This window comes from Electrona antarctica (genome assembly GCF_951216825.1).
Source record: "Electrona antarctica genome assembly, chromosome: 5".
NCBI lineage: Eukaryota > Metazoa > Chordata > Actinopteri > Myctophiformes > Myctophidae > Electrona > Electrona antarctica.
The window spans coordinates 19,966,947-19,993,529 of record NC_136810.1 but is presented as its reverse complement, the minus strand read 5'-3'; the positions used below and the strand labels follow the sequence as shown (position 1 = coordinate 19,993,529).

General features: G+C 44.8%; 2 protein-coding genes across 2 annotated transcripts in view; both read right to left on the bottom strand.

The window, feature by feature from the left end:
* Positions 1-26,583, bottom strand: part of LOC306923424 (tripartite motif-containing protein 14) — a 493,176-nt gene that overhangs the window by 38,899 nt on the left and 427,694 nt on the right. The gene's annotated exons all lie outside the window — the stretch shown is intronic.
* On the bottom strand, positions 9,754-10,566 carry LOC306923883 (CBY1-interacting BAR domain-containing protein 1-like; the record flags this gene model as incomplete). The annotated part of the gene is made up of 1 exon (XM_079502227.1): positions 9,754-10,566. One exon carries the CDS (start codon positions 10,564-10,566, stop codon positions 9,754-9,756), a length of 813 nt encoding a protein of 270 aa, XP_079358353.1.

Here is a 26,583-nt window from a genome sequence, read left to right as displayed (position 1 = left end):
AATTTTCTCCAAAACACCCTTTTTGCTTTTCCTCCTACATATTTTGTCCAAATCTCACAAAAACCGGTACACATGATCTCTGGACCTTTCCGAGGTCGTAATCGTCGTCCGAAGTTAGCAGGAGGGGCCTATATTACAAAAAATGCCACAAATCAGGAACGGAAAGCAATTCCATTTTCATCCATAGGGGGCGCCGCAAATGTGAAAAATGTACACATTGTCGCAAAAAACATGATTTTTGGGGGCATAAATCCCCTCCGAATTACTTACACATGATCACAGGGGTGACGCGACATTGTAATTGGCTGGCAATATTAGCGGGAGGGGCCTATATAAGCGACTGCGGCAACCACACTTTGCAATTTTGAAAAATTGCGACCTTTCTAGTTATGTATGTATGTGCGAATGAAGTATGTATGTATGTGCAAGTGAAGTATTTATATATGTGTGAATGAAGTATGTATGTGCAAGTGAAGTATGTATGTATGTGTGGTCTCGTAAAATATAGTCCATAGCCAATATTTGCTATATTCTGCCAATAATTACACTATACTTGGTTACTGTGCTAAGTTGATCATGGTTGGTGAGAGACATGGCTCCGACATGTCTGAGGAGCAATCAGAATAGGAGTTCTCATGAAGTACCCTGGGGTTAAGCCTTTGTTCTATACTGCTTGAAGTTCTTAGGTGTGAATCAAAACACACAGTGGGGCGGCCATCTGCTAACCAAAATGCCATTTGTTGATCTGTATGTTAATTTTAACTCCACCTCTGAATTCAATTCTGTACTATATCATGTCAATATTGTCAATGTGAAAATCATTCAGTGTTAGCTGGCTGGCCACCACGGTCAGTCTGCTGGGAGCTCCCGCGGGTCAGGGCCGCGGGACGCTCTCTCCCTTTGTCTTTGGTTTCAATAAATGGTCAACATGGATCTTCAGTTCATCTCTCTGTCTGCGTTTCTCCGATCCGATCTGATGCTTTGACGAGGTTTTTCACTACTCTACAGTTTGCGTTAGCCTAGTTCATCTCTCTAGAGTTTACTACGGTTTAGTGAGTTTTAGGGTGTGAAAATACACCACATGATGGTGCCGACCCGGTCGTGTTGATGCATTTTTTGCGTCAGGCGAGGGGAGGGACATGATGTTGCCCTGAAACCCGGTGTCTTTGGTGCTTCCAGCGTCAGGCAGCAGAGGGCCAGCGGGGGCTTTTTGGATATTTCAGTCTAATTTTGGCGGTTGGTGGTTGGTTTGATTTTTTTGACGGGGAAACGGCGTTCGTCTACAGCGGGAAGACGTGGTCTTCTCTTCGGCGAGAATGGAGGACAGCGCAAGCGGTGCGCTCCGGTGCTCCGGTGTGGACGGCGACCTGGATTCGATCTGGACAGGGGGGAGAGGCCCTCCGCAGCGCGTCGACGGGGACCATGCTTCTCTTCACGTCTCGGCGGGGAGCAGCGGGTCTCCAACCCGAGGGAGGCGTCTCTTGAGCCTTCACCGAGCAGCGGACCGAGGGGGTTCATCACGGCGTGCACCGGGAGAGGGGAGCGACCAGCGCATGGTTCATTTCATCAGCGACGGAGGTGGTCGCAGACGGCGATCACGTTCCTTTCATTCTTCAGAACCGGCGGATCTGCAAGCTCGTTTTGCGGCGTTTCTTTGTTTCGACGGGGCCTGTAGCTACACGTGCGTTCATGTTTTTCTTTCCAGTCATTTATGTGATATTTCATATTCATATAATGTCTGGAGGGGGGAGTATGGTGCTGTGTTGGATGGGACAATGGAAGCAGAGCGACGGCGGTGCGCGAGTTCAACAGCAACTTTCATGCAGCTTCTGTTTGACCACGCATGGCTGAACGAACATGAGGTGAGACAATGAGAAATGCGACATTATAAGAAGTTTATTAATAATAGATGGAGAGATTCAATAGTCTTTATCTGTATTCAAAAAGTGTGTCTAAATGTGAGTCTATTCAGCGTATATGTAGGCATACGTTGATGTTTGTGTGTTTTGTCGAATTTAAATTAGTTAAGAAGTTGATTCAAGAAATAGAGCCTAAGGGAGATTTGGATCTGAATAGAAATATTTTACCGGAGTAAAATTAGTTAGATGTTTCTTTGTCAGGCGAAAGACAGTGCTCCTGTCGTACGCATAAGTGTTAATCGTCCTAATTGTGCATAAAGTTCTTATTTTTGTTCGAATAAATTTAGTTTGCAATATAGTCAACTAAAGGCAGTTAGGGTGCCACGACGTGCAAGATTTCTTTTGTTATTATTGAGAAAGCTTTTGCCTTTAAACGTGAGGGAGTTAGCGTTCATTAAGTTAGGGTCAGGATAAGTAACGTAACCCAATAGTACCCTGGTTAAGTTGAACTGTGACTTGTTAGTCTGAAGCAGGAGGTGGCCTCTGGCTAGGATCGTATTGGCATCGGACTTATTTTGCCTCACTCCCTTCCCCGCATCGCGCTCACCAAGCCTTTGAAGGAGTAGTTTCAAAATATAAATGAATTTATCGAACATGTCCGAAAAACGTATTTGAAGATGAATGTTATGACTATGTTTTACTCTTAATATCATATTAAACTGGGTGTTTAGTTATTAAGATTGAAGGTCAATAATTATTCCAACAAAGTGGGAGTTTCAAGGTGAAACAAAGGGGTTAAGACGGAATTGTTGTGATTTTAATGTCAGTATATGTTTAAAGTTTCATTTCTATCATTGATCGATAAGGTTATGTGAAATTCGTTTAAAAAAGTGATTTGAAGTTACAGACAGGGTATTGTGAGTGTTTTAATGTGTCGAAAAGTGATGCTAGGTGTACATTGATGAAATTGTAAGGATGTAGAAGAAGAATCATTTAGAAGAACGTAAACATGTAATTTGAACCAGTTGTAATCATTTTGGGAACTTTGTGTAATGTTGTCATTTGTTGTTGTTTTTCCTGATGTTCGATAGGCTATGTGGAGTCAAAGGGGGGTGTACTATAGTTGAATATGGACTATATGTATTTTTATATATGCCAATCTTGTGATTGTCATAAGGGGGGAATGTGGTCTCGTAAAATATAGTCCATAGCCAATATTTGCTATATTCTGCCAATAATTACACTATACTTGGTTACTGTGCTAAGTTGATCATGGTTGGTGAGAGACATGGCTCCGACATGTCTGAGGAGCAATCAGAATAGGAGTTCTCATGAAGTACCCTGGGGTTAAGCCTTTGTTCTATACTGCTTGAAGTTCTTAGGTGTGAATCAAAACACACAGTGGGGCGGCCATCTGCTAACCAAAATGCCATTTGTTGATCTGTATGTTAATTTTAACTCCACCTCTGAATTCAATTCTGTACTATATCATGTCAATATTGTCAATGTGAAAATCATTCAGTGTTAGCTGGCTGGCCACCACGGTCAGTCTGCTGGGAGCTCCCGCGGGTCAGGGCCGCGGGACGCTCTCTCCCTTTGTCTTTGGTTTCAATAAATGGTCAACATGGATCTTCAGTTCATCTCTCTGTCTGCGTTTCTCCGATCCGATCTGATGCTTTGACGAGGTTTTTCACTACTCTACAGTTTGCGTTAGCCTAGTTCATCTCTCTAGAGTTTACTACGGTTTAGTGAGTTTTAGGGTGTGAAAATACACCACATATGTGCGAATGAAGTATGTATGTATGTATGTATAAGTGAAGTATGTATGTATGTGCGAATGAAGTATGTATGGGGAGAGAGATGGGGGGGTGATCATGCAGTAAAGGCCGTCGGGATCGGGAGTCGAACCCGCAGCACACTGCCAGACTGGATTACCAGCCAATAATAATAATTACCAGTAAGACGCCATGAGGGTGAAAAGGGCAAAGAGCTTCTATACTGCACCGTTAAAAAGCAGGTGTTCAACTATAAATCTATGGTGTCCATGAGGTCAGGTTACTGGCCGGGTCCATATATGCAGATCTAGGTGATCCAGTCTTCTCCATGACACGTGCCATATATGGAGCGAGTGTACAGGGTTTGATGAGGTCAGATCAACATATGGAATGTCAGAACAGGTCAGGTCCATATATGGAGATCTAAGCCTTAGTCATATATGCCTATTAGATTAGATTATAATGGTTTGATGAGGTCAGCACAAATATGGAATGAATTCTGTACTGGCCATATATGGAGCATGTCTTGAGGCATGACGGACGCGAGGTGCAGGTTTTCATAGTATAAACTGCGACCTACGGTCGCTATAATAATACAAATAATAAAAGTAATAATAAAAACTAGAAACAAATCGCTGCAAGCAGCGATAAGGCAGTACCAAGCAGGAAGGCAATAAGCAATAAGAATAATATGCACAAGAAACATGGAAGACTAAACTTGAGAAAAAGACCATGGAATTGTGACAGGGTCGTTTTTTTTATAGTGGGGGGCAGGTAAGGGTTCTTGAAGACTCATACACAGAGTTGGCGGTGCCCAGATTTGAACCCATGACGTTGTGTTGCAAAGGCAAGAGCTCTACCTACCGAGCTAACAAGCAAAATCATTCAGTGTTTTTGTAGCAAGTTGCGCAAGGATAACTAATGATAAGGTGGGTATAAAGATTTATGAATTGACTGCGTATAAACCAGAAAATATACCAGATTCGGATGAGGAGCTCAACGAGTGAAAACCAATTAAATGAGTCTGAAACAGGGATTAAAGGTTAAATGAAAAATCCTCCTTTGAGGAGACAAAAAACCTGAACTGAAATGTCAAGTCTGTTTCAAAATCACTGTTGTACAACATCAAATAATCTATCAATTCATGAGTAAAGAACCTGATTTGATCAGGATCAAGTTCTTTATACATGTTTCCCACTAAACAAATCTTTTTTCTAGCATTGTTACGGCCCTTTAAACTTGGCTCAACCAAGGGCTAACATAAAAGGACACAAATTCAGATCAAAAGTTTACAAAGATATTACACATTTATTTAAAATCTTGCATTGCAAAACAGGGACTGATGGACACCCAAAAGAATACTTACGACCAGCCAATCTGAAACTTAACTAATACCAGCAACAAAAAGGGAACACAACTGTTCAGTTTGGGTGTTTGGGAGACAATGAGCTGCTGGCTACAGGTCCTCTTATATAGCCTGCAACTAATAACTAAGAACAGCTGACACAGGGTGTGGCAGCCAGAACTCTCATGTGATTGACAGGTGAGGCACTTTAGACCAGCAGAGGTCAGCAAAGCCACAGGCACTACAACAGAACAAAGTAAAGATACAATTTCACAAAACGGCAATTTTCATTGGCTCATAAAACCTTATTTTTTTCACTTAAAAAACGTACTATTTCCAGGCATGAAAGGCATACTATTTCCAGGTGTGCTGGCTGAGACTATGTCCGCCAGTGGGTGGTGCTGTTTTACAAGTTATTTTGAAGAATGTGCCTTGTTTTAAGACAGGTGTTTGACATTGTGTAATCAAGTCTCTGCAGAGCCTGCTCAAGCTGTGCTCAATTGTAATTAGCAGTGCAGCACACTAGTTTGTTCAGTTCAGTTTGGTGTGTGAAGGCAGACAGATGTCCTTTATCTTGCTTGTGTGACAACCCATTGTCTGAGTACTATTTTCGCATCTTCATGATTATGTATGTGAAATGAATGAACATTTATGCTATATTTTAATCAAACTGATGATGTTTTGTTGTACTTGTATTTGTTACAGTTTTACTCTGGGACTTCAGTAAAAGAGATACTACACCCGATACTTTTGTCCGGAGTTATCTTTCTGCCTAACTGTGCCTCGAAGCAGCGAGGGCAGAACACCAGGCATGAAAAACGTGCATATGCGCGTTTTTCATGAAAAACGCGCATGAGCGCGTTTTGGCATTTCCAGGCATGAAAAGCGCACAGGCGCGCTTTTCATGCCTGGAAATGCTGTTTCTTCTTTTTTTTGCCGCTGGGTTCCCAGATCGATATTCAACTTAAAGAACGGAACATTGCAGAAAGTAGAGACTCTTCTTTGGTTTTCATAGTCAAAACAAGAAAAAGTGCATTCTGGGCACAGGCGGATAGGACTGTGTGAGATGTTTGGCAAAATGTTTAGTTATATATAAACATGTAATATAAACATGTTTTTTTGTTTGTTAGTTTTTTGCAACAATTTTCTTCATTTTGTTGAGGAAATGCAGAGCCAGATTACTCATAGCATCTCTGACGATAGAATTCTGGATGAGCAGGACATGTGCAGCATTTTGAACGAAACAGGCCACTCCTGAAAACTTTGGAAGGCAATATTAGCCAATCAGTGTAGAATCTGAGAAATCCAACAGACTCGTCTTGATCACATGACTACAGAGATCATGTGTACCGATTTGCGTGAGATTTGGATGAAATCTGTGACTAACATAAGCAATGTGTTTTGCAAAAATCGGCCTCATGGTGGCACTATAACCGGCAGATGTGGAGGGATGCAGGGACAATGTTTTTCCATGTAGTGCGCATACATAAGTTGTGAGCTGTGGAAGCCAATCTTAGCCAATCAGGATGGAAGATGGGAAATGGTGCAGATCCGTGTTGATCACATGACTATGGCGATAGTGTATACCGAATTGTGTGATGTATGGATAAAAAGTGTACGAGTAATCTACAGAAATGTGTTTCTGTTGGTGAGATGTTTCAAAGATGCATACAACAGCTTTAGGAGACCGCAGAAACGTATGCGAAAATGCGCTAATTGGAGTTGCAGTAAATCTTTTTTTGAAATTTTACTTCGCTGAACTTCTCTCTCCTCTCTCTTCCTTGTTGACTTCCCATTGTACCGCCTCCCGCATCGAGACTGGCTAGCTGCACGTCCCAGTTACTGCCTCCGATTGGCCGACCGCGTACATGCAGGATGTTTATAATGCTGTTGTGTTTTGGGAGGTGGGACATGGTCCAAAATTCAGAAAAGGTAACCGAGGGTCCCGATCCAGATATGGTCAAAGTGAATTGAGATCTTTTTTTAATTATATTGATTGATGCCTGGTGTTTAGTTTTATTTATTAAAGTTGTATATTTATATTGTATTGTCTGTATCCCCTCTCCCCCCACCTGTATTCTTCAGGGATCCCCCCACCCCTAGTGTGTAAGGCTCACCCACACTGTTCCCCACAAGGACACTTTCTTGCACCAATGGGTGCTTGGACTGAACACACACACACACACACACACACACACACACACACACACACACACACACACACACACACACACACACACACACACACACACACACACACACACACACACACACACACACACACACACACACACACACACACACACACACACCTTAAAATGTTGGTTCCCAAGGCTACCTAACAACTTACTCCTCATCTTCAATGTCTCCTTCTACGCCATTGTATTTGTGCCCAACATGTTTGCCATCCTCCTCTTCCTCATCATCCTCTTTTCCCCAACTTCGTCCGGGGTACCAGGTCCTGGCATTCATCATGTAGGGTCCGGTGCAGTTCTGGCTCGCTCCCGAGTCCTCGTCTTCCTCCTCACTTTGTCCCGCCTCCTGCCTGCTGCGCAGGCGTGTCCGATGGAGGCGTGACTCCGAGCGTCTCTGGGGGTTCAGGAAGCTGCGGAACATGTCCAGGTCGTGGTCGTCCTCCTCGTCCACCCCCTTCAGCCCGCGGTAGGCCAGCGTGTACAGCTCCAGCGCCTTGGCGTGGAAGCTCATCTCTGACATGGTGAAGTCGCACAGGATCTTCTTGATCTCCTGGACGCGCACCTCCTCGATCGTCTCCTTCAGCATCCTGGCGCTGCGGGCCACCTCCACGATGGCCGCCGTCACCTCCATCTTCCTCTCCGCCATGTGCAGGATCCGGAGGCGGGCCTCCTGCCTGGCCACCTTCTCCCGGGCGCACTGCGTGGCCTTGAGCGCGTCGCGGTTGCGCCTCATGAACGCGCCATAGGTCTTAAGCGGCTCCACCACGCACGTGTCCAGGCGGTCCACGGAGGCGTGCCGGCAGTCCTGCACCATAGACAGCTGCCGGGCAAACTGCTTGATGCAGTGCTGGAGGCTCAGCGGGGTCTGGGCGTCGGCGTACAGGCTGATCTCGCGCACAAGCAGGTCGCCCTTGTTGCCGATGTCGCGCGTCTTACGGACGTAGCCGGCGAAGAGGTTGCACATCTGTCCCAGGTGGCTGTCCAGGTGGTTCACCTGGGCCTCCAGGCGACGGATCTGCAGGTCGATGGTGCGGAGGTCCGGCGCTCTGACATCCGCGCCGTACATGACCACGCTGTGCTTTACGTTACACAAGAGTAGATGTGTTAGAACGATGATAAACAAGAATGGATGTAGTATGAAACTTACAGAGTAAAATAATGAGGTAGTTCTAACTTAACTCTATTTTTCCCCAGGTGGCGTCATATACCAAGTCCGTATATATACGTACGTAGACTATCGTAATGGTTGATGCCTACGGAAGCCTTTAACATTGGTCCGGTTCCCATAGCAATGCCGCACCGTTCCAACTATGGGATTGGAAATATATTCACAGTGCAGTGGAAGAGATGATTTTCAAACCGTCATTACTCTGGTTCTAAGATCGCTGTCCTTGGTGGGTTTTCTGCCATCCACATTTCGGATTTAATTTGTGTCTTTTTACCGCGACGGTGGCGCCATGTAAACGCTTCTGAAGAGAGGTAAGGAGTGTGTGAGTGTTCCAATGCTGCGGTAGTATGTGTAGCAACAGCGTGTGGGCTGCGGGGGAAAACACTATCTTATTAAAGTGAGCATGTATGCTGGCCCCTGGAGCTGGGGTTTATGCTAACAGCTAGCGGTAAAGATAGAGTTAAGTTGGAGTAGATGTACTAAATATCAATATTACCCTATACTGAATGTTAATTCACGTTAGAGGCATTTACTCTGAACGCTGCGACGTTAATATGATACACGTAATGGATATCACATTTACATACCATCTGTCTGTCTGTCTTCATGTGAGCTCAGGTCAGGAGTTTCCCTTTAAACATGTTTGTTTGGTTGTTTACGTCATCATGAAGTCGCCGACCTCTCACTTAGGCCGTGTCCAATCAGAGAGCAGTAGCACATGTGGTCCATTGTAATGGAGCATGACATCACCGTGGTGACATCATCGTTGAGAAGCTGTTGTCAATGACAATAACGATGTTGAGGATGAGGGTGAGGATCCTTAGGGTCTGTTTCCTTAATCATTCCCTCTTAACGAGTCAGTTAAGAGGGAATAAATACTACTGTTTGTCACCTCCCCCTTTACATTCAATAGATCACGTGATCTTTTGTGGGCAGATGTAATTTCCTGGGGTCAAGTAGGACTAGTAAATAATAACCTGTAAGACGCCTGAGGGCGAGATGTGCACTGGCAAGGTCAGCTCCATATATGGAGATCTAAGGGTGGCAGCGGGGGCAGTGTACAGGGTTTGATGAGGGCCCAGGTAGGGCTGGGTCTTAATTTTCGGGCCTGTTGAGAACTCTAGTTTTCACCGACTGCCGGGCGCAGCTGCACTAATAACTCTGGGTGACGTCAGACTGCTGGGCGAGTGCTGGTGCTTTGGCATGGGACCAAGAAATGCACAATGAAAAATCACAACTGTGTGAAGTGAGGGGCGCTCTTATCATCATACATCATATATCATGTCATACTGGCCAATCAGAATGCATGTTGCCTGTGATTGGTTAGCTGATTTGCTCGTTTACATATGACGTACATTTTCCCTTCAATGTCAATGGCATTTCATGTTTTGATGTTTAATTTACGTCATATTTAGCGGAATTCTGATGTAATTTCGCCGTCAGTGCTGGTGCAGTGCTGGCTCGCTCCCGAGTCCTCGTCTTCCTCCTCACTTTGTCTCGCCTCCTGCCTGCTGCGCGGGCGTGTCCGATGGAGGCGTGACTCCGAGCGTCTCTGGGGGTTCGGGAAGCTGCGGAACATATCCAGGTCGTGGTCGTCCTCCTCGTCCATGCCCTTCAGCCCGCGGTAGGCCAGCGTGTACAGCTCCAGCACCTTGGCATGGAAGCTCATCTCCGACATGGTGAAGTCGCACAGGATCTTCTTGATCTCCTGGACGCGCACCTCCTCGATCGTCTCCTTCAGCATCCGGGCGCTGCGGGCCACCTCCACGATGGCAGCCGTCACCTCCATCTTCCTCTCCGCCATGTGCAGGATCCGAAGGCGGGCCTCCTGCCTGGCCACATTCTCCCGGGCGCACTGTGTGGCCTTGAGCGCGTCGCGGTTGCGCCTCATGAACGCGCCGTAGGTCCTCAGCGGCTCCACCACGCACGTGTCCAGGCGGTCCACGGAGGCGTGCCGGCAGTCCTGCACCATGGACAGCTGCCGGGCGAACTGCTTGATGCAGTGCTGGAGGCTCAGCGGGGTCTGGGCGTCGGCGTACAGGCTGATCTCGCGCACCAGCAAGTCGCCCTTGTTGCCGATGTCGCGCGTCTTGCGGACGTAGCCGGAGAAGAGGTTGCACATCTGGCCCAGGTGGCTGTCCAGGTGGTTCACCTGGGCCTCCAGGCGGCGGATCTGCAGGTCGATGGTGCGGAGGTCCGGCGCTCTGACGTCCGCGCCGTACATGACCACGCTGTTAGATGTGCTTTACGTTACACAAGAGTAGATGTGTTGGAACGATGATAAACAAGAGTGGATGTAAGTATCAAACTTACAGAGTAAAATAATGAGGTAGTTGTAACTTAACTCTATTTTTCCCCCGGTACGTATATACAGTATACGTACGTCGACGCTAGATGGCGTCATATACCAAGTCCGTATATATACGTACCCCAACGTAGACTCCGTCTATGTAATGGTTGATGCCTACGGAAGCCTTTAACATTGGTCCCGTTCCCATAGCAATGCCCCACCGTTCCAAGGGGGGGAGCAGGCAATCACTATCTTATTAAAGTGAGCATGTATGCTGGCCCCTGGAGCTGGGGTTTATGCTAACAGCTAGCGGTAAAGATAGAGTTAAGTTGGAGTAGATGTACTAAATATCAATATTACCCTATACTGAATGTTAATTCACGTTAGAGGCATGCTGCGACGTTAATACGATACACGTAATGGATATCACATTTACATACAGTCTGTCTGTCTGTCTTCATGTGAGCTCAGGTCAGGAGTTTCCTTTTAAACATGTTTGTTTGGTTGTTTACGACAGGGTTTCTCAACGTTTTTGGCCGGGGACCCCCGAAAATGCTTTGGCAACTTCTCGGGACCCCCGCCCCGCCCCCTCCTACCCCCAATATAAATTGACTGCTACAATAACCTTAATAATAGAGACAATACACCATAAATAAATACTGAACCCAGATATAATCATTAGGGAAGGTGTATGCATGTACTATATGTAAACTCTTCATTTCCATTTTCCAGCCATTCAGTTTTATATAATATATATAATTTGGCGACCCCCCGAGGGGTCGCGACCCACGGGTTGAGAGCCCCTGGTTTACGACATCATGAAGTCGCCACCCTCTCACTTAGGCCGTGTCCAATCAGAGCAGTAGGACACGTGGTCCATAGAGACACACGGGGACTACAAATTTCACGCCCCCAAATGAGACAGCGTCCCCACTTCTGGTCCGTTTCAAGTGCACTGCAGCTTCCAATGCAATCCCTGTGAGAGGCATCATAAAATACCCTAATTTCACTGGTTCATTACTGAGGCTGTATAGCGATTTATTTTTGTGTCCTAATAAAGTGTCCCATATGTTTGATTTGTCCTTTTCAATGTCACATACCTGCCATCTCAACATACATCCTACAATGTACTATAATATACTCCATCAGTTTGTGAAAAGTGCTAGCATTGTAAATCTCAAGTCAAAGTGGTCGCACGGTATATACGTCATGGTTGCATCCCTTGAGGTTTTCAATACCCAGATATATTTGTTGCATTTAGTTTTATATGCTTGTATTTGTTGAAAATGATCTAAACAGCATCTTGCAAGACTATTATTAATATTCATCTGGAGAATTCACTAGGTAGTTGAAAATGTCAGGATGTTATTTTCCCATGCAACTATTCAGCAAAGTTAATTATACAACAAGTTGACAGCGGTAAAACACACCATCGGAGCTCCAAGGTAGGTAGAACATATACGTATAGTAAGCCCGTGATGTATATTTATGCACCATGTTACCCAAAATGTGTCTTTAGCAGTGATGGTCGTCGAGTGGAAGAAAGGAGTCAAGCAGCAGGTTGTCGTCATCATCTGATCAGTTTTATTGAACAGAATTCACTCAGTTACAAGGCACCACGGGCAGAATGCCCCGTGGTAATACATGAAGTCACATCATAGCTAATTTGTGTGGACTCTCTAGAAGTTTCACTGCGTCAACATATTTACTAACTTCTAAGTCCCGCCTCCCTGGAAACTCACAGGCTCTTCCGGTGGAGGGGAGGAGGGACCCATGGCATTCAGCTCATGTGTCACTCTAAGTTTTATTCCAAATAGGACTAATTCAATATCTATACTATATGAAGCATGCCAAACACATGTAATGAAATAGTTCAAACTATATTGTTAACCAGTCTAAATGATTAAGCACAAATATATTGTATACTAATATCAGTTCTGGAGCAGAGAGCAGGAGCCCTCTGCCACACACACACACATGCACCCCCACAGCTGTTGGTTTAGCAGTTTGAGATAGGAGCGGTTCCTATGGTCAGAAACAGCTCCCCCGACCCCCCTGGGGTGTTTTAGCCGCATTCAACAGAAGGCTTTGTTTTTACGGACTGTAAATAACTCTAAAGCAGTTGGAAGAGCAGGGAGCAGGAAGCTCCCTGCACACACACACACAGTATTGCATGTCTCAACTTAGTTCTGTGTCCTGTGCACACTGACACTGTGTGTCAACTGTCTATTAAAATATCAACTGATTGATATATACGTGTCCATGTCCATAATATATCCATCACATCCCCCCTCAACAGGCTCTTACGCCTGTTGTAATACTGTTACAGCATCATAAGTCATAACCTGCCTAATTAATTTTTCCAAAAATAAATTGCCAAAAATATTTTTCTTTTTCCAAAATTCAAAATTAATCATTAAACCATAGTACAACGTGATAGACCCCCCTGGACACAGGAGCATCTTGTTAACTACCTAAATTGTATCAAATTAGAACCGAACAAGCATGGGGCTTGTTCTGTTGTATCTCTTGTATGACAGACCTGAAACTGAACCATATTTAAAACAGAAATTAAACTCCTTATTTAACTGAAATCCTATTTAGTCTAAATCAAATTCCTATATTGATTACATCCTGTTTAGACTACATCAAATTCCTATACTGATTGAATACAAATACCTGTCCTTTTTTAACTGAAATCCTATTTAGACTAAATCAAATTCCTATATTGATTAAATTAAAATACCTGTAAATGAAAAGTTAACACTCAAAGCATGACAAAATGGTTAGACCATAAAAACAAACTTTAACAGTACTATTTCAGTACCTTGTTATATCTACTTTGACCTATGTCAGCACAGAATACAACAACATACAAACATTAGACCAACATTTTCCAACATTAATCACAATTCACGATTTTCTCTCCATGACGCAAATTGTTCAGACGTTCAACGCGCAGTAGGAAACGGTTCCCACAATTATTTTTTCGCCTACAGAATAAAAACGCTTGGAACATCCTCCTCGATTCTCAGAGCTAGCATATAGCTCTCAGATCTGTTGGTACAGAGCAGAAGTAGAACTTCCTTTGAGCATCACCAGGCTCGGGTGCACAGTAGATTCTCCTCGAGCAATCACAAGGCTCTCGTGTACAGCTTATTGCTTAGCCATGTCAATCATGACAGCAAAAGCATTGAAACGCTCTTTTCCTCCATTGTAACATGACCTTTTGAACGCTCCTCTCCTGGAACGCTCCTTGGTCCAGAGCAGAAGGAGAACCATGCTCCTCTTCTCCATTGTATACGAACATTGGAACGCTCCTTTCCTTGGAACGCTCCTCCCTCCTAGTGCAGAAGGAGAACCAGTTGGCACCGGCCCGTGGGCCGTAGCCGCAGAAATAGTGTTCGATCCAACACCTCCTGTAGCGAACGCAGCAGTAGCTGCATGTGAAAGTCACCTGCTGTTGATTTCCGACGGTAGAAGCTGATTCAGGAGCTCACATCGCTGTTCTCGTAGTGTTGTCACAGCTGCCTGCAGACACACCCCCTGGACTCTCTGCCCTCGGGATGACCTCCTGTAGGCGCTGTTCAGATGTCACCGTTGACATCCTGGAGACCTGGTGGTCTCTCCGTGATCCTTTTGGTGCAGTCAGATGTCACTTTCGACACCTTCAGGAATCCATGGATGGACTCCTCTCCTCCACACCTATTAATAGGAAACATGCAGGCTCCCTCTACAAAAGTCTCTTCACAAATATCCCCAATCATTTCTTAGGATATTTGATGACACTACAAGCTACTGGTCACTAAGATGAACTCTCTGGCATTAATCTCATTCTCTTTGCTAATCTCCCTTGTTCTGGCATGGCAAAGGAATGCAAATAACCATGGTGTTGAGAGATTACAATGAGACTATTAAATGAGAGCCATAAATAGTGTCGCTGAACTAACTAAATTCACTGATGTCAAGTCACCAAACGTATTGATGATAGGGCAGGACAGGTGATTAAGCTGAGGGGTACATTGCTTTAACCCTGAATAGGTTCAACCGTGGTTCTAGATTCCCCCGGCTAAAACTTCCACTCCTGGAGATATGGGTCAAATCCCCCTCAGTATGCTACCAGCTAGTCTTGTGCTCAGAACACAGGGTTGCGAATTCCTGTGATCACCGTTATGTAGTAAGGCTGTCAGCCGCCGCCTTCATCACCCCACACACAAACAGACACTTTTGACTAAAACCAATACTTCAAATTCACACCATAATACACCCTTACAAATGTAGTCCTTAATTGCGATCTACTGTTGACATCAGACTCCGAAAGCAGACTTCACATCGTGTTCATGTCATTGCATGCCACTGGTCGATCAGTCATTCTTCACTCCTTAGAGCAAATGTCTTCAAACACTGTCCCATCTGTTTCTCTAAATAGCACCCCCAATAAATAGCTGCAGCTACAGTGGGTCTTTTAAAACAGACAGTGATAGGCGATAAGGACCAGGACAGGAGGTCCACAGGAGGTCCCTAAAGCCCTCTCCCCTTTATCTGAAACTAAACAAGGTATTTATTCTAGGGTGAGAAGGAAATAGCTCTCTCCCCCTCTCCCTAACACACATTCCGTCAGAGCATATAAAGATTGACTCTCCAGTATTCGTATTCAGCTCTGTATGTATTTGCTCATTTAACCATCACTCTTAGAATGGCTTCTACTAGCAATATTTCACCGGACATAGCTAGAACCTTCTTGGAGTAAGTCTAGTATGAAGTACATTCAATCATTCATTCACTCACACATACATTATTCTCAATCAATTCTCGTGATTTCATTCACACCACAAACACTCTCAGGCTTGTGTGACCTTCTCATTGAAACCCCTGGCTGGTGTCTACCCCAAACTCAAGCTTCATATGGCCTGGCAAACATTGCTGTACGTTTCTTCTGACACCTGTGACAGGTGTACCAAGCCATAAATCCACCACCAAAATAAAAAAGCTCAATAGTAGACACGTCTACCATCTCTATGCCTTTTTCAATGAGAAGGTTCCATACCTGTACACACTCTCACACAGAGTTGATCCAAAATACTACCACTGTTTTAGTAGTATTACTTTCCAACCCTTCAAACATAACTCACTCACTTCACACAGTCGAACAGGGTAGAAGTAATATTTGTCTTCCATTGCAATAGGAGAAAGACCCCCCTCGACTCTCTCACTCCGTGACACAATCTCACACACACACACACACATGGGGAATAGTTACCCCATCACCCACACACTCATTTGCATACTACCAACTCAGACTGAGTATATGGAGATTTATCCCACTCTAAGCAACTGTTTTTGTCCCAGAATCAAATTACTCATGCAGACTATATAAATGTTACTAATAAGAACTGTAGTTTTAACAATCCCTAATTAACCTATACCTAACTTTTACCTAAATGTAACCATTTCCAATGAGATGCATTTCTCATTTACCTTCTAAATTTTATTTGGACCCCCAAATTGAACCCACATTTTTAAACCTTAATTGTCCCCAATCTCTGAGTTTTTGAGCACAAGACAACAAAAATAGACTGAGCTGTTGTCTCCGTCAAAATTTAAATGAACCTCCCTACTGTAATATCTATATTATTCATTTAAGAAAAAAGTCAATCTACCTCTAAACATTCACTGATCAAAAATGAGGTAACACACTATCATTATAGCTACCATTTTCATGAGGGCCTAATCCCACACTATAAATTATAGTGAAGTTAATAGACTTGCTATCGTGATTACTATTATGCCCACATTACTTTTAGCTCCACATTTTAACACAGAAAATGTCCATAAATGCACTTTAAATTATTTCTCAAATATCATTTCACACTCCTATATATGTGTACACTCTAACGTACATGAATAGCCATATTATAGTTCCCTTATCTAATTTAGTTCATGCATCCAGTTTATTTGTTAACCTCCTATTAATTTCGTTCATTTATCTAGTTTGTTCATAAATGTATTAACCTATTACTAACCTCTCCCCCCTGAGCCATGACCCATCATGGCTCATGACAAGAATCAGATCATCACAGAAAACAGTGCCATGCCATCCATAAACAACCATCCACAAGTACACACGTACAGTACAGACATACAGTCAGTAGAACAAATCAACTGACACACACATCCATCACGCACCCACGCACAGGCACGCACTACACACATTGAGTACAGTCATACACACTCATCACGCACTCATCAGACGCACCCACGCACAGGCACAGGCACGCACAAAAATCATAGGTCACGTACGCAGCGGGCGTAAGGGAACAACTTAGCAAGAGCTGCTGACAGAAAACCAGCTCAAGTTTAGAAACAACGCTTCTAGTTCAAACATTCTACATCCCCACATTCCCTGTAATGGAAAGTGAAAAATAAAAAGCATAAACAGTCCGCATCACATACCGGAAGTGTGAAGAGTCTAAAAAGAAACAAGACCCCCCCCCTCGACCGGGAACAAAAATAGCACGGCCGCCCTATAGCCCCAGATAGCCACGCAGAAAAACCGCAAAGGCCTCCTGGGTAAAAACATGGCCGCGACCAAAAAATAACAACAAGATCTCAACAAGTCGTCGTGAATCCTGCTACAAATGACAAACATATCGAAAACGAACCAGCACGTCCCCCTCATGACAGGGAAAGTAACCACAACACAAACGAAAAACACAAAAAAGTATTAAAGTTTAAACACTTTCGTATCTGAACAAAAGGGATCCCCACTCCGTCGAGCGGAGTCAAAACTCCCCCCACCCCCACTACGTGAAGGTGTACGTATACACAGTCCCATGACGAACCACAGACAAAAATAAGAGATCTCAACCTATCTAAACATACTTTCGTAATACGTATACGTCACAAGTTCTCAGTCCTGTGATATAACTCGCCGGCATATCTCAATCACTGGTGTGCGTCATCTGACAACAATCTCAGAAAAAATAATATTAATATTAATATTAATATCAATAACCCGAAACTTCAGATTTTCTATAACCTATACACCCAATAACGCAGGGCCTAGTTATCCTGCTAAACACTTTCGGCTTGCCCTCAGGAATGCACAAAACCGTCCAAATATTGTGCACTTCCATTTAATATGAGGGCCGCCACGCAAACAGCTACGTGGTCATGAAAAACGCTCGCAAACCGCGCGCGCCTTCCGGAACTCCTAGCGGTGTTACCCACCGGTTCCCCGAAAAACGTGTGCAGCTCGCAACCGCTTTAACCTATGAGGCAAGCTACACTTAACACACGCTCCTATTTGAAGCAGAGGGTATTATTTACATAGATTTAAAAAAACTACATCTTCTGCACAATGGCCAGGAATGCTTCATGACAGCCATCACTTGACGACGGACTATCAAAAAGTAGGAAAGTACTTAATTGTCGTAAAAAATGAATTTCAAAAGGGATAAAGACAAGTTTATGACTAGCTCGCCTGGCGTCTACAGAAAAAATAAAATATGATGAATGAAATATGCGTTGTCACCGAGCAGACAACAACCCCCTCCTCTCCCCAACTCACCTCGATCACCCCATCACCGCTACGACACAGTCACACAACACAGCAGGCCGCAGGTCCGTTCAGCGCGGCATAGAAACTACACCGAACGCTGGATCACACGTCCCCGTCGTTGCTCACAAAAACTCCCCCTCTTGAATTAGACTGAATAAAAAAACCGCTTGTTCTTCTCCTAACTGACGCAAAAATGCACCATGAAGGTCGGGTATCGGCATCATTATGATGTATATTTATGCACCATGTTACCCAAAATGTGTCTTTAGCAGTGATGGTCGTCGAGTGGAAGAAAGGAGTCAAGCAGCAGGTTGTCGTCATCATCTGATCAGTTTTATTGAACAGAATTTACTCAGTTACAAGGCACCACGGGCAGAATGCCCCGTGGTAATACATGAAGTCACATCATAGCTAATTCGTGTGGACTCTCTAGAAGTTTCACTGCGTCAACGTATTTACTAACTTCTAAGTCCCGCCTCCCTGGAAACTCACAGGCTCTTCCGGTGGAGGGGAGGAGGGACCCATGGCATTCAGCTCATGTGTCACTCTAAGTTTTATTCCAAATAGGACTAATTCAATATCTATACTATATGAAGCATGCCGAACACATGTAATGAAATAGTTCAAACTATATTGTTAACCAGTCTAAATGATTAAGCACAAATATATTGTATACTAATATCAGTTCTGGAGCAGAGAGCAGGAGCCCTCTGCCACACACACACACATGCACCCCCACAGCTGTTGGTTTAGCAGTTTGAGATAGGAGCGGTTCCTATGGTCAGAAACAGCTCCCCCGACCCCCCTGGGGTGTTTTAGCCGCATTCAACAGAAGGCTTTGTTTTTACGGACTGTAAATAACTCTAAAGCAGTTGGAAGAGCAGGGAGCAGGAAGCTCCCTGCACACACACACACACAGTATTGCATGTCTCAACTTAGTTCTGTGTCCTGTGCACACTGACACTGTGTGTCAACTGTCTATTAAAATATCAACTGATTGATATATACGTGTCCATGTCTATAATATATCCATCACTATGATGTATATGGAAACCATAATTCACATTAATATAGTCTGTTTTAGCTAAAGTGTAAACCCGGATCTTTGTCTCCCCTGAGAGAGAGACATGTTAGGAGAGACCCACAGCTGCAGGCCCTGTAGGGGTCCCTGTATGCTAATTAGATCAGTTGCTGATAGTAGGCCAGGACACCTACTGTGCCTCCTAGCTCTGTCCTTCCTGGTGACCAACACCTTATTTAGGCATGTTTGACCACTTTAGACTTCAGGGGGGTGGGGTAACCTGAGACCACCTTTGCATTTCCCTCCGTCTTTCAGTTGTATAAAGGTCTACTGTAAATGCTTGTAACAGTGTGTTAGTCTGGAGGCCGAGAGGCTGAAGGGATCCATGGGGCTCCGGCCCCATGGCTGATTGCTATATTGAACTCTGCAAATAAAATGGGACTCCGGAACAACCTTCATCTGCCTGTCTCTGCTGTTGGCTTCATTCTCCGCCCTGAGTGTTTTTTAGTCCAAGTATTTAGGGTCTGATTATGCTCTATGGGGAGAGGAAAAGCAGTCTCTCTTTGTAGATTATATTCATCACCCGTGACATGTTCAAAATATAGACATGAATAACAAAGTCAGTCGGGATGCATATTGAGAATTCCACTCTTCAAAGTCGGCGCTCGTAGCCTCGTAAAGGCAGTGACGTCCCTTAAAAAGCGACAGGTTCTCTGCCTGCCGTCTCCCCTCTGCTCCGTTAACATTATGGGTAACTCATTCAAGTAGTAAATTAAATGTGAAATACATCCTCTATTGAGAAAACAACAATATATGTTGACAAAGAAACTTCAGACATTTGGAAACATATTTTTATTCAAATCAATATTAGTAGGGTCACAGACTAAGGTTCTGTGACCATCCTCTGGGAAGGATGTTTTGATGATTGATTTGACCTCTATGGACCCTTTATAAAATATTTAGCCCCCAGGTCCCTCGCAAAAATCCCAGCATTTTTTGCTAGAGGGCCAAATTCAAAATGGCGTCCGGCGCCATAGCCAAAAATGAACTTTTGATCCAAATGACCTAGAATCATGTATGAAGACACTTTTCCATAGAAATCAACTATGAGGATTCCAAATCTGACACCATTTTAATTGTAAGACCTCGATTTGGCCCCGAAATTCAAGATGGCCGGCTTGGCTGCCATCCAGTAGAGTGAAAGCATTACTTTTGAATAGGAAAGTAATCTATTTGGGGACTGTAATGTTTACAGACACAAAACCAGTGGCGGGCCATGCCGAAATGAACTACGCCTTCAACCCCCCCCCCACACACAGCATAACAACAACCTGTTCTTATACAACATTAAACCACGCAAAAATTGGTGGAACTGAACCACACTCATATCAGGCTCTGTAATATCCCAGCCATGCTGCACCGGCGGGGACTGCGCGCGCGCGCGCGCGTACACACACACACACACACACACACACACACACACACACACACACACACACACACACACACACACACACACACACACACACACACACACACACACACACACACACACACACACACACACACACACACACACACACACACAGTCCTGAAGTCCACAACCATAGCCTATAAAACGATCAATCATCAATAAGCTGTGTCGCATCGCGATCGCATGCATATAAAGATCCTTACCATGGCTGTCTGCATCATACCATGGTCGACCCTGCAAGGTTCTTAAAAAGTCCTTCCTTCTCGAAAAAGGCTTTGACTGTAAATCCACCACTAAATCTGTTTCTTCTCCTCCTTCAGCCGTTTTCCGCGTTTGTTTGTGAGTTAAATCCATGTTAAATCTGTTAATTTAGCTCATCAGGCAACTAGATGGGAACTCGTGAAGAAAGTTTCAAACAGCCAATTCTCTTTTCTCATTGGACAATATTTCCCCCAGATGGGAGATGGGATCCAAGCAAGACGTTAATGTCACACTGGCCTTGGCAGCAGAAAGAAAACGCCCAGCAGGGCAAACTCGAAATCTGATTAGCTAAGGAACCTGTCAATCTCTATATTGCTCCCATTCATTTCAACAGCAAGGGCCCTCAGTCGAGTTTCTGAAGGCCTGACGGGCAGTGACGGCAGAGAATTTTACCCGGAGACAACACAAGGAAATAATCTCATTGGTTAAAAATGCTGTTGTACCTGCACAGAATGGAAGCAGCGTGTCCAGCCTGTCTGAGTGAGAGACAGATGCAATGATGGCAGCAAAATAAATACAATATATTTTCGACAATATATTTTCGAAAAAAAGATTTATTATAAAATATAAATTTCTGCATCAGGCAAGTGCAGGCCCAGCAGAGAAGGCCTTGCTGGCCCTGACGGCACACCACTGCACAAAACACATGTGTCAGAGCATTCTGTGTCACTGGTTTCTGAATCATCAGATTCAGATGACTCCACCCTCCTCCTCTGTGCATCCTCCTCCTCCTCACTCTCAACTTCCTCGTCCTCTTCAACTGGCCCTGTTGCAGGTATCACAAAACGCATGCCCTTTGCCTTTTTACTGGGAGATCATCCTGTGTACGTGTACGTCCTCATCACTCTGATCAATTCTGAGTGATTCTGAGTGATTCTGTGCGGTCGCTGCCCGCACAGAATACAAAACTCTGATGTTGGCATTTAAAGCAACCAAAGGTATGGCTCCCCCATATCTTGCCAGCATGATTGAACCCTACAAACCCTCCCGCGCACTCAGATCAGCCAACGCAGGGAAGCTGGAAGTACCCTCACTAAAAACGCCGGGACAACGCTCCACACGTCCCAAACTCTTCTCCCTTCTGGCCCCAAAACTGTGGAATGCACTTCCCGTTGCAATCAGAACTGCAGCATCACTCCCGATCTTCCGCCGTAGTCTGAAAACCCACCTTTTCAGACTCCATCATGGCCCATAGCACTTACCCTACCCCCCTTAGACAGCACTTCTTAGACTTATATAGCATTTGAAACAGACTTATAGCATGTCATGTAGACAGCACAATAAGTGCATTGTATGTAGTCATAGCACTTCATAGTATATAGTGTATAGTAGTCATAGCACTTCATAGTATATATGTACAGCATAGTATAGCATATATGTGTAGTTTATATGTATAGTGTCATTATATAGATATGTTCTAGTTATAGTTTATATGTATAGTGTCATTATATAGATATGTTCTAGTCACGTTCTTAGCTTACGCATGTTTCGCGATAAATGCTTTTTACATATGTGATGTATTCCCATGCTTTTGTTCTTGCTTATTGTAAGTCGCTCTGGATTAAGAGCGTCTGCTAAATGCCTAAATTGTAAATTGTAAATTGTATCAAGGCAGAGAACCCAGACAAGTACCATGACATCGTGTCCTTTCCATACACTGGGCCCCATTCTCGTCACCGCTAAACCCCTTATCCCTAAACTTCTTTGCCTTTTTTTACTATTTTGAAAAACATTTTTGAATAGTTCAACTAGCCAATCTACATTGACACATTGTGAGCTTGTAGACTGGCCATTTTAACCGCGGAACACCCACGGCAGGAGGTAGTGTTTCTCGGCGGCATCAGTCGGACGACACTCTACCCCAAACCCTAAATCTAACCCTAACCGCAAGCCTGACGCAACGCATGGCATCAGCCCCGGAACACCCGCGGCAGGCAACAGTGTTTCTCTGTGGCATCAGTCCCGACACTCCACCCCAAACCCTTACCCTAACCCTAACCGCAAGCACGACGCAACACATGTTGGACCAACGCACTGCCGCGGAAGCGAGCGGCAGTTGAGTGTCATAATTCCCCCAGCCGCCCCAGGAAAAGAGGCGGTTGGGGGAATTATGACAACTGTTAACCGGCAGTTGCGGCGGCCACGAGATGGAGCGGCAGTGGAGTGACAATCCCCCGGCAGCGCCGCGGCTGTTACCAGCAGTTTACCGGCAGTTGCGGCGTCTGGAGCACGGCAGCCGAATGTACCGACAGTGCAGCAGAACGGACCTGTCATAATCCATCCACCTACCCCGGCAACTGTCAGCGCTCCCCCCGGCAGTGCCGGGGGTCATTGCACTCACTGCTTCAGACAAGGGGAGTGAGCTAGGAGATATAGTTGTCGCGGGGTTTTTTTTTTATTTGATTTATTTAGAAAAGCAATCATAATACAACAATATAGCTGCAAGCAGCGATAAAGCGGGACCAAGATAGAAGAAGAACAATGCACAATAAGAACAACATGCACAAATGAGACTGACGAGCTGAGTTGTCGGTACCGGGATTTGAACTCACAACCTTGTGGACCGAAGGCGGGAGCTCTACTGACTGACCTACACAGAGACAATCAGTATATTGTAAACAGTAAAACCATTCAGTGATTTGATAACAAGAAGGTGTGTCCTCATTTTGGGCATGTCTTTATCCATTACTACAGTGTGTTATCACGCACAGTTAAAGTGTGTGTGTGCGTGCCTGCCTGCCTGCCTGCCTGCCTGCCTGCCTGCCTGCCTGCCTGCCTGCCTGCCTGCCTGCCTGCGTGCGTGGCTGCATGCGTGTGTGTGTTAGGCAGACAATCGTTCATAACCATGGATTTGGATCGAAGATCATCTCTTTAGTTTTTGTGGAGTTTAACATAAGGTGGCTATTATCACACCAGTCTTTAAAGTTATTGATCTAACTGATATGGCCCACAGGGCGTTCAACAATATGCACAAATGAGACGCACAGGCTGAGTTGTCAGTAGCTGGATTTGAACCAACAATCCTGTGGTCCAAGGGTGAGATCTCTACTGACTGAGCTAGACAGAGACAATCTGTTACTCCATTGTTAACAGGAAAATCATTCAGTGTTAGTTCAGCATAAGTACTTTAGTGTGTCTGTGTGTGTGTGTGTGTATGTATAGGTCCAAAGTTCACGTGTAGAAGTTTCCGTGCATTTTGAGCAAAGATTCTGGGAGGAGTTACATTTGAACTGTTTTTAATATAATTCAAAATGGCGGGTGATCTAAAGGTCAGAGGTCAAAAGTCAGAACACGAAAGTTGTTCGGCATGAGGAGACACATATGTGTATCAAAGTGTCATTGCCAACGGTCAAACGGTTCATGAGCTATGCACGTTCAAAGTTAGCATTTTCAATTGAGCGCTATAGTGCCACCATTTGGCCAATCGTCTTGGGCTTCGCATATTCACCGTTTGGCATGGCCCTCACCAGATTACCGCGTTTCGCGAAAACCGACTGCACCATTCAGTCAGAACAGCTATTTTTGGCGGAAGAAGAAGAAGAAGGAGAAGGAGAAGAAAAATAAACACAAAAACAATAAGTGACCAAAGTCACTACGTGACTTCTTGGTCCCTAATTATAATCAGCGATTCAAGGATTACACAGAAAAGTCCAAAGACTTATTTCCACTGGGGTTTCCACTGGGAGGAGTCATTGCTGAGGGATCTGTTGATTGTGTGCTGAAAGGCAAGCATTATAAGAGGGGCTGCGTTGCTTGAGGCTGATGTATGAGGCACTTATGAGTCAGCTGGCCAAGGAGAAGCTGATATCCAGCCTAACAGAGGAGACGAGAGAATCTTGATATTCTGAGGAATACAAGTCTCTCCCAGGAAACCATTGCTGCTGCTCATGCAGCACTGGAGGATGATGCAGATCTCAAGAATCTCATCAGCAACCTTTTCTCCCAATTAGGTCAGTGAGATGGCAGACTACTGGAGGGACTTCCTGTCCATGAGAGCTAATGCAGAATGTGCATGCAGTCCATATCTGCAACTGAGAAGAGTATGTCAGCTCTCTGCATGCTATGCAGCCGTGGATGGTAGCATACGATAACAATAAGTATTGGAGGTGGCTGCCTGACTTCTGGGATGATGCTGACAGCTCTTCCTGCTGAACAGGTTTCCTTCCTTCGTACTAATTTCACTCAGTCCATCACAGGTAACAACTATTGAATGTACAATGAACAAGGGCAGCTAAATTAAGTCGGGCTGGCTCTCCATCCTCTAAAATGAAAAGCAGCTGCTCCAGAATTATTAACAATGTGGCCCGCATAAGAGCGGAACACAACACTCTTGCCACCCGAAAAGAAGCCAAGAGGAAGCACACGGAAAGTGGCCCGAATGGGCATGATCTGGAGGATGGCAACTCAGCGGAAGATCGAGATCAAGAAGGCAAACCATACAAGTGGTTGGACTATGTCCACAAGGTGTAATGCATCATCCTTGCCCGCCATTGTGATGCTCACCGTATCATCTGTGTGAATGACCCATACGATGCAACATACTCAACTAAAGATGATGAGCGAGACCTGTGTGTACAGGGTAAGGCACATGTTACTAACACGTACATGATATTGAATGACACCTTCCACTCTGCCAAGGCATTCAAAACACTACTGTGTGTCAGTAGTAATGAGTGGTTGCAAAAATGAATATGCAGCTACCTCACAGACCTGGCAGAGAATGTGAATGTCAACTATGCTTTTGGCCCACATTGCATCAACTTGTCAACACAACAACCAAAGTCTGAAGATGACACCATCCTCTTCACTGTTTATGCAGGCTGTGATGCCAACTCAGGCTTCTATGGCAAAGGAAAATCATCAGTGTATGACAAGGTGGCAAAGAGCTCTATGGCACAGCAGCAGCTCTCACGGTGTGGAGATAGCCTTGACCTTGAGAAGGAGGTAGAACAATAGTTCTTTGCATATACGGAACAGGTAATCTATGGAGACAAGAAGCCTGTGCTGCCAAGTAGAAGACAATGAAGAAAAAATTATTAATCCGTCTCCCTCCAGATGCAGATAGCCTACACCAGCACTGCCTCCACACCAACTACTTGGCGTATCTAGTGCTCCACCCCACACCGAAGCACCACCCCTCACCACTCGGACCGATTGGGAGTCAGTTGGTGGTCGCTGTCGTCCTGTCTGCCACATGCGGCCTGCTCTCCCAACACACCTACCTGCACCAGTTGAAGAGGACGAGGAAGTTGAGCGTGAGGAGGATGATGCACAGAGGAGGAGGGTGGAGTCATCTGAATCTGATGATTCAGAAACCAGTGACACAGAATGCTATCTGACACATGTTTTGTGTCTGTAAAAATTACAACCCCCAAATAGATTGCTTTCCTATTCAAAAGTAATGTTTTCACTCTACTGGATGGCGGCCATCTTGAATTCCGGGGCCAAAACGAAGTATTATGATAAAAATTGTGTCAGATTTGGAATACTCATGGTTGACTTGTATGGAAAAGTGTCTTCATGCATGATTCTAGGTCATCTAGATCAGGGGTTCTCAACCCGTGGGTCGCGACCCCTCGGGGGGGGGTCGCCAAATTATTTTAGGGGGTCCCCAAATTATTAAAAAAAAAAAGA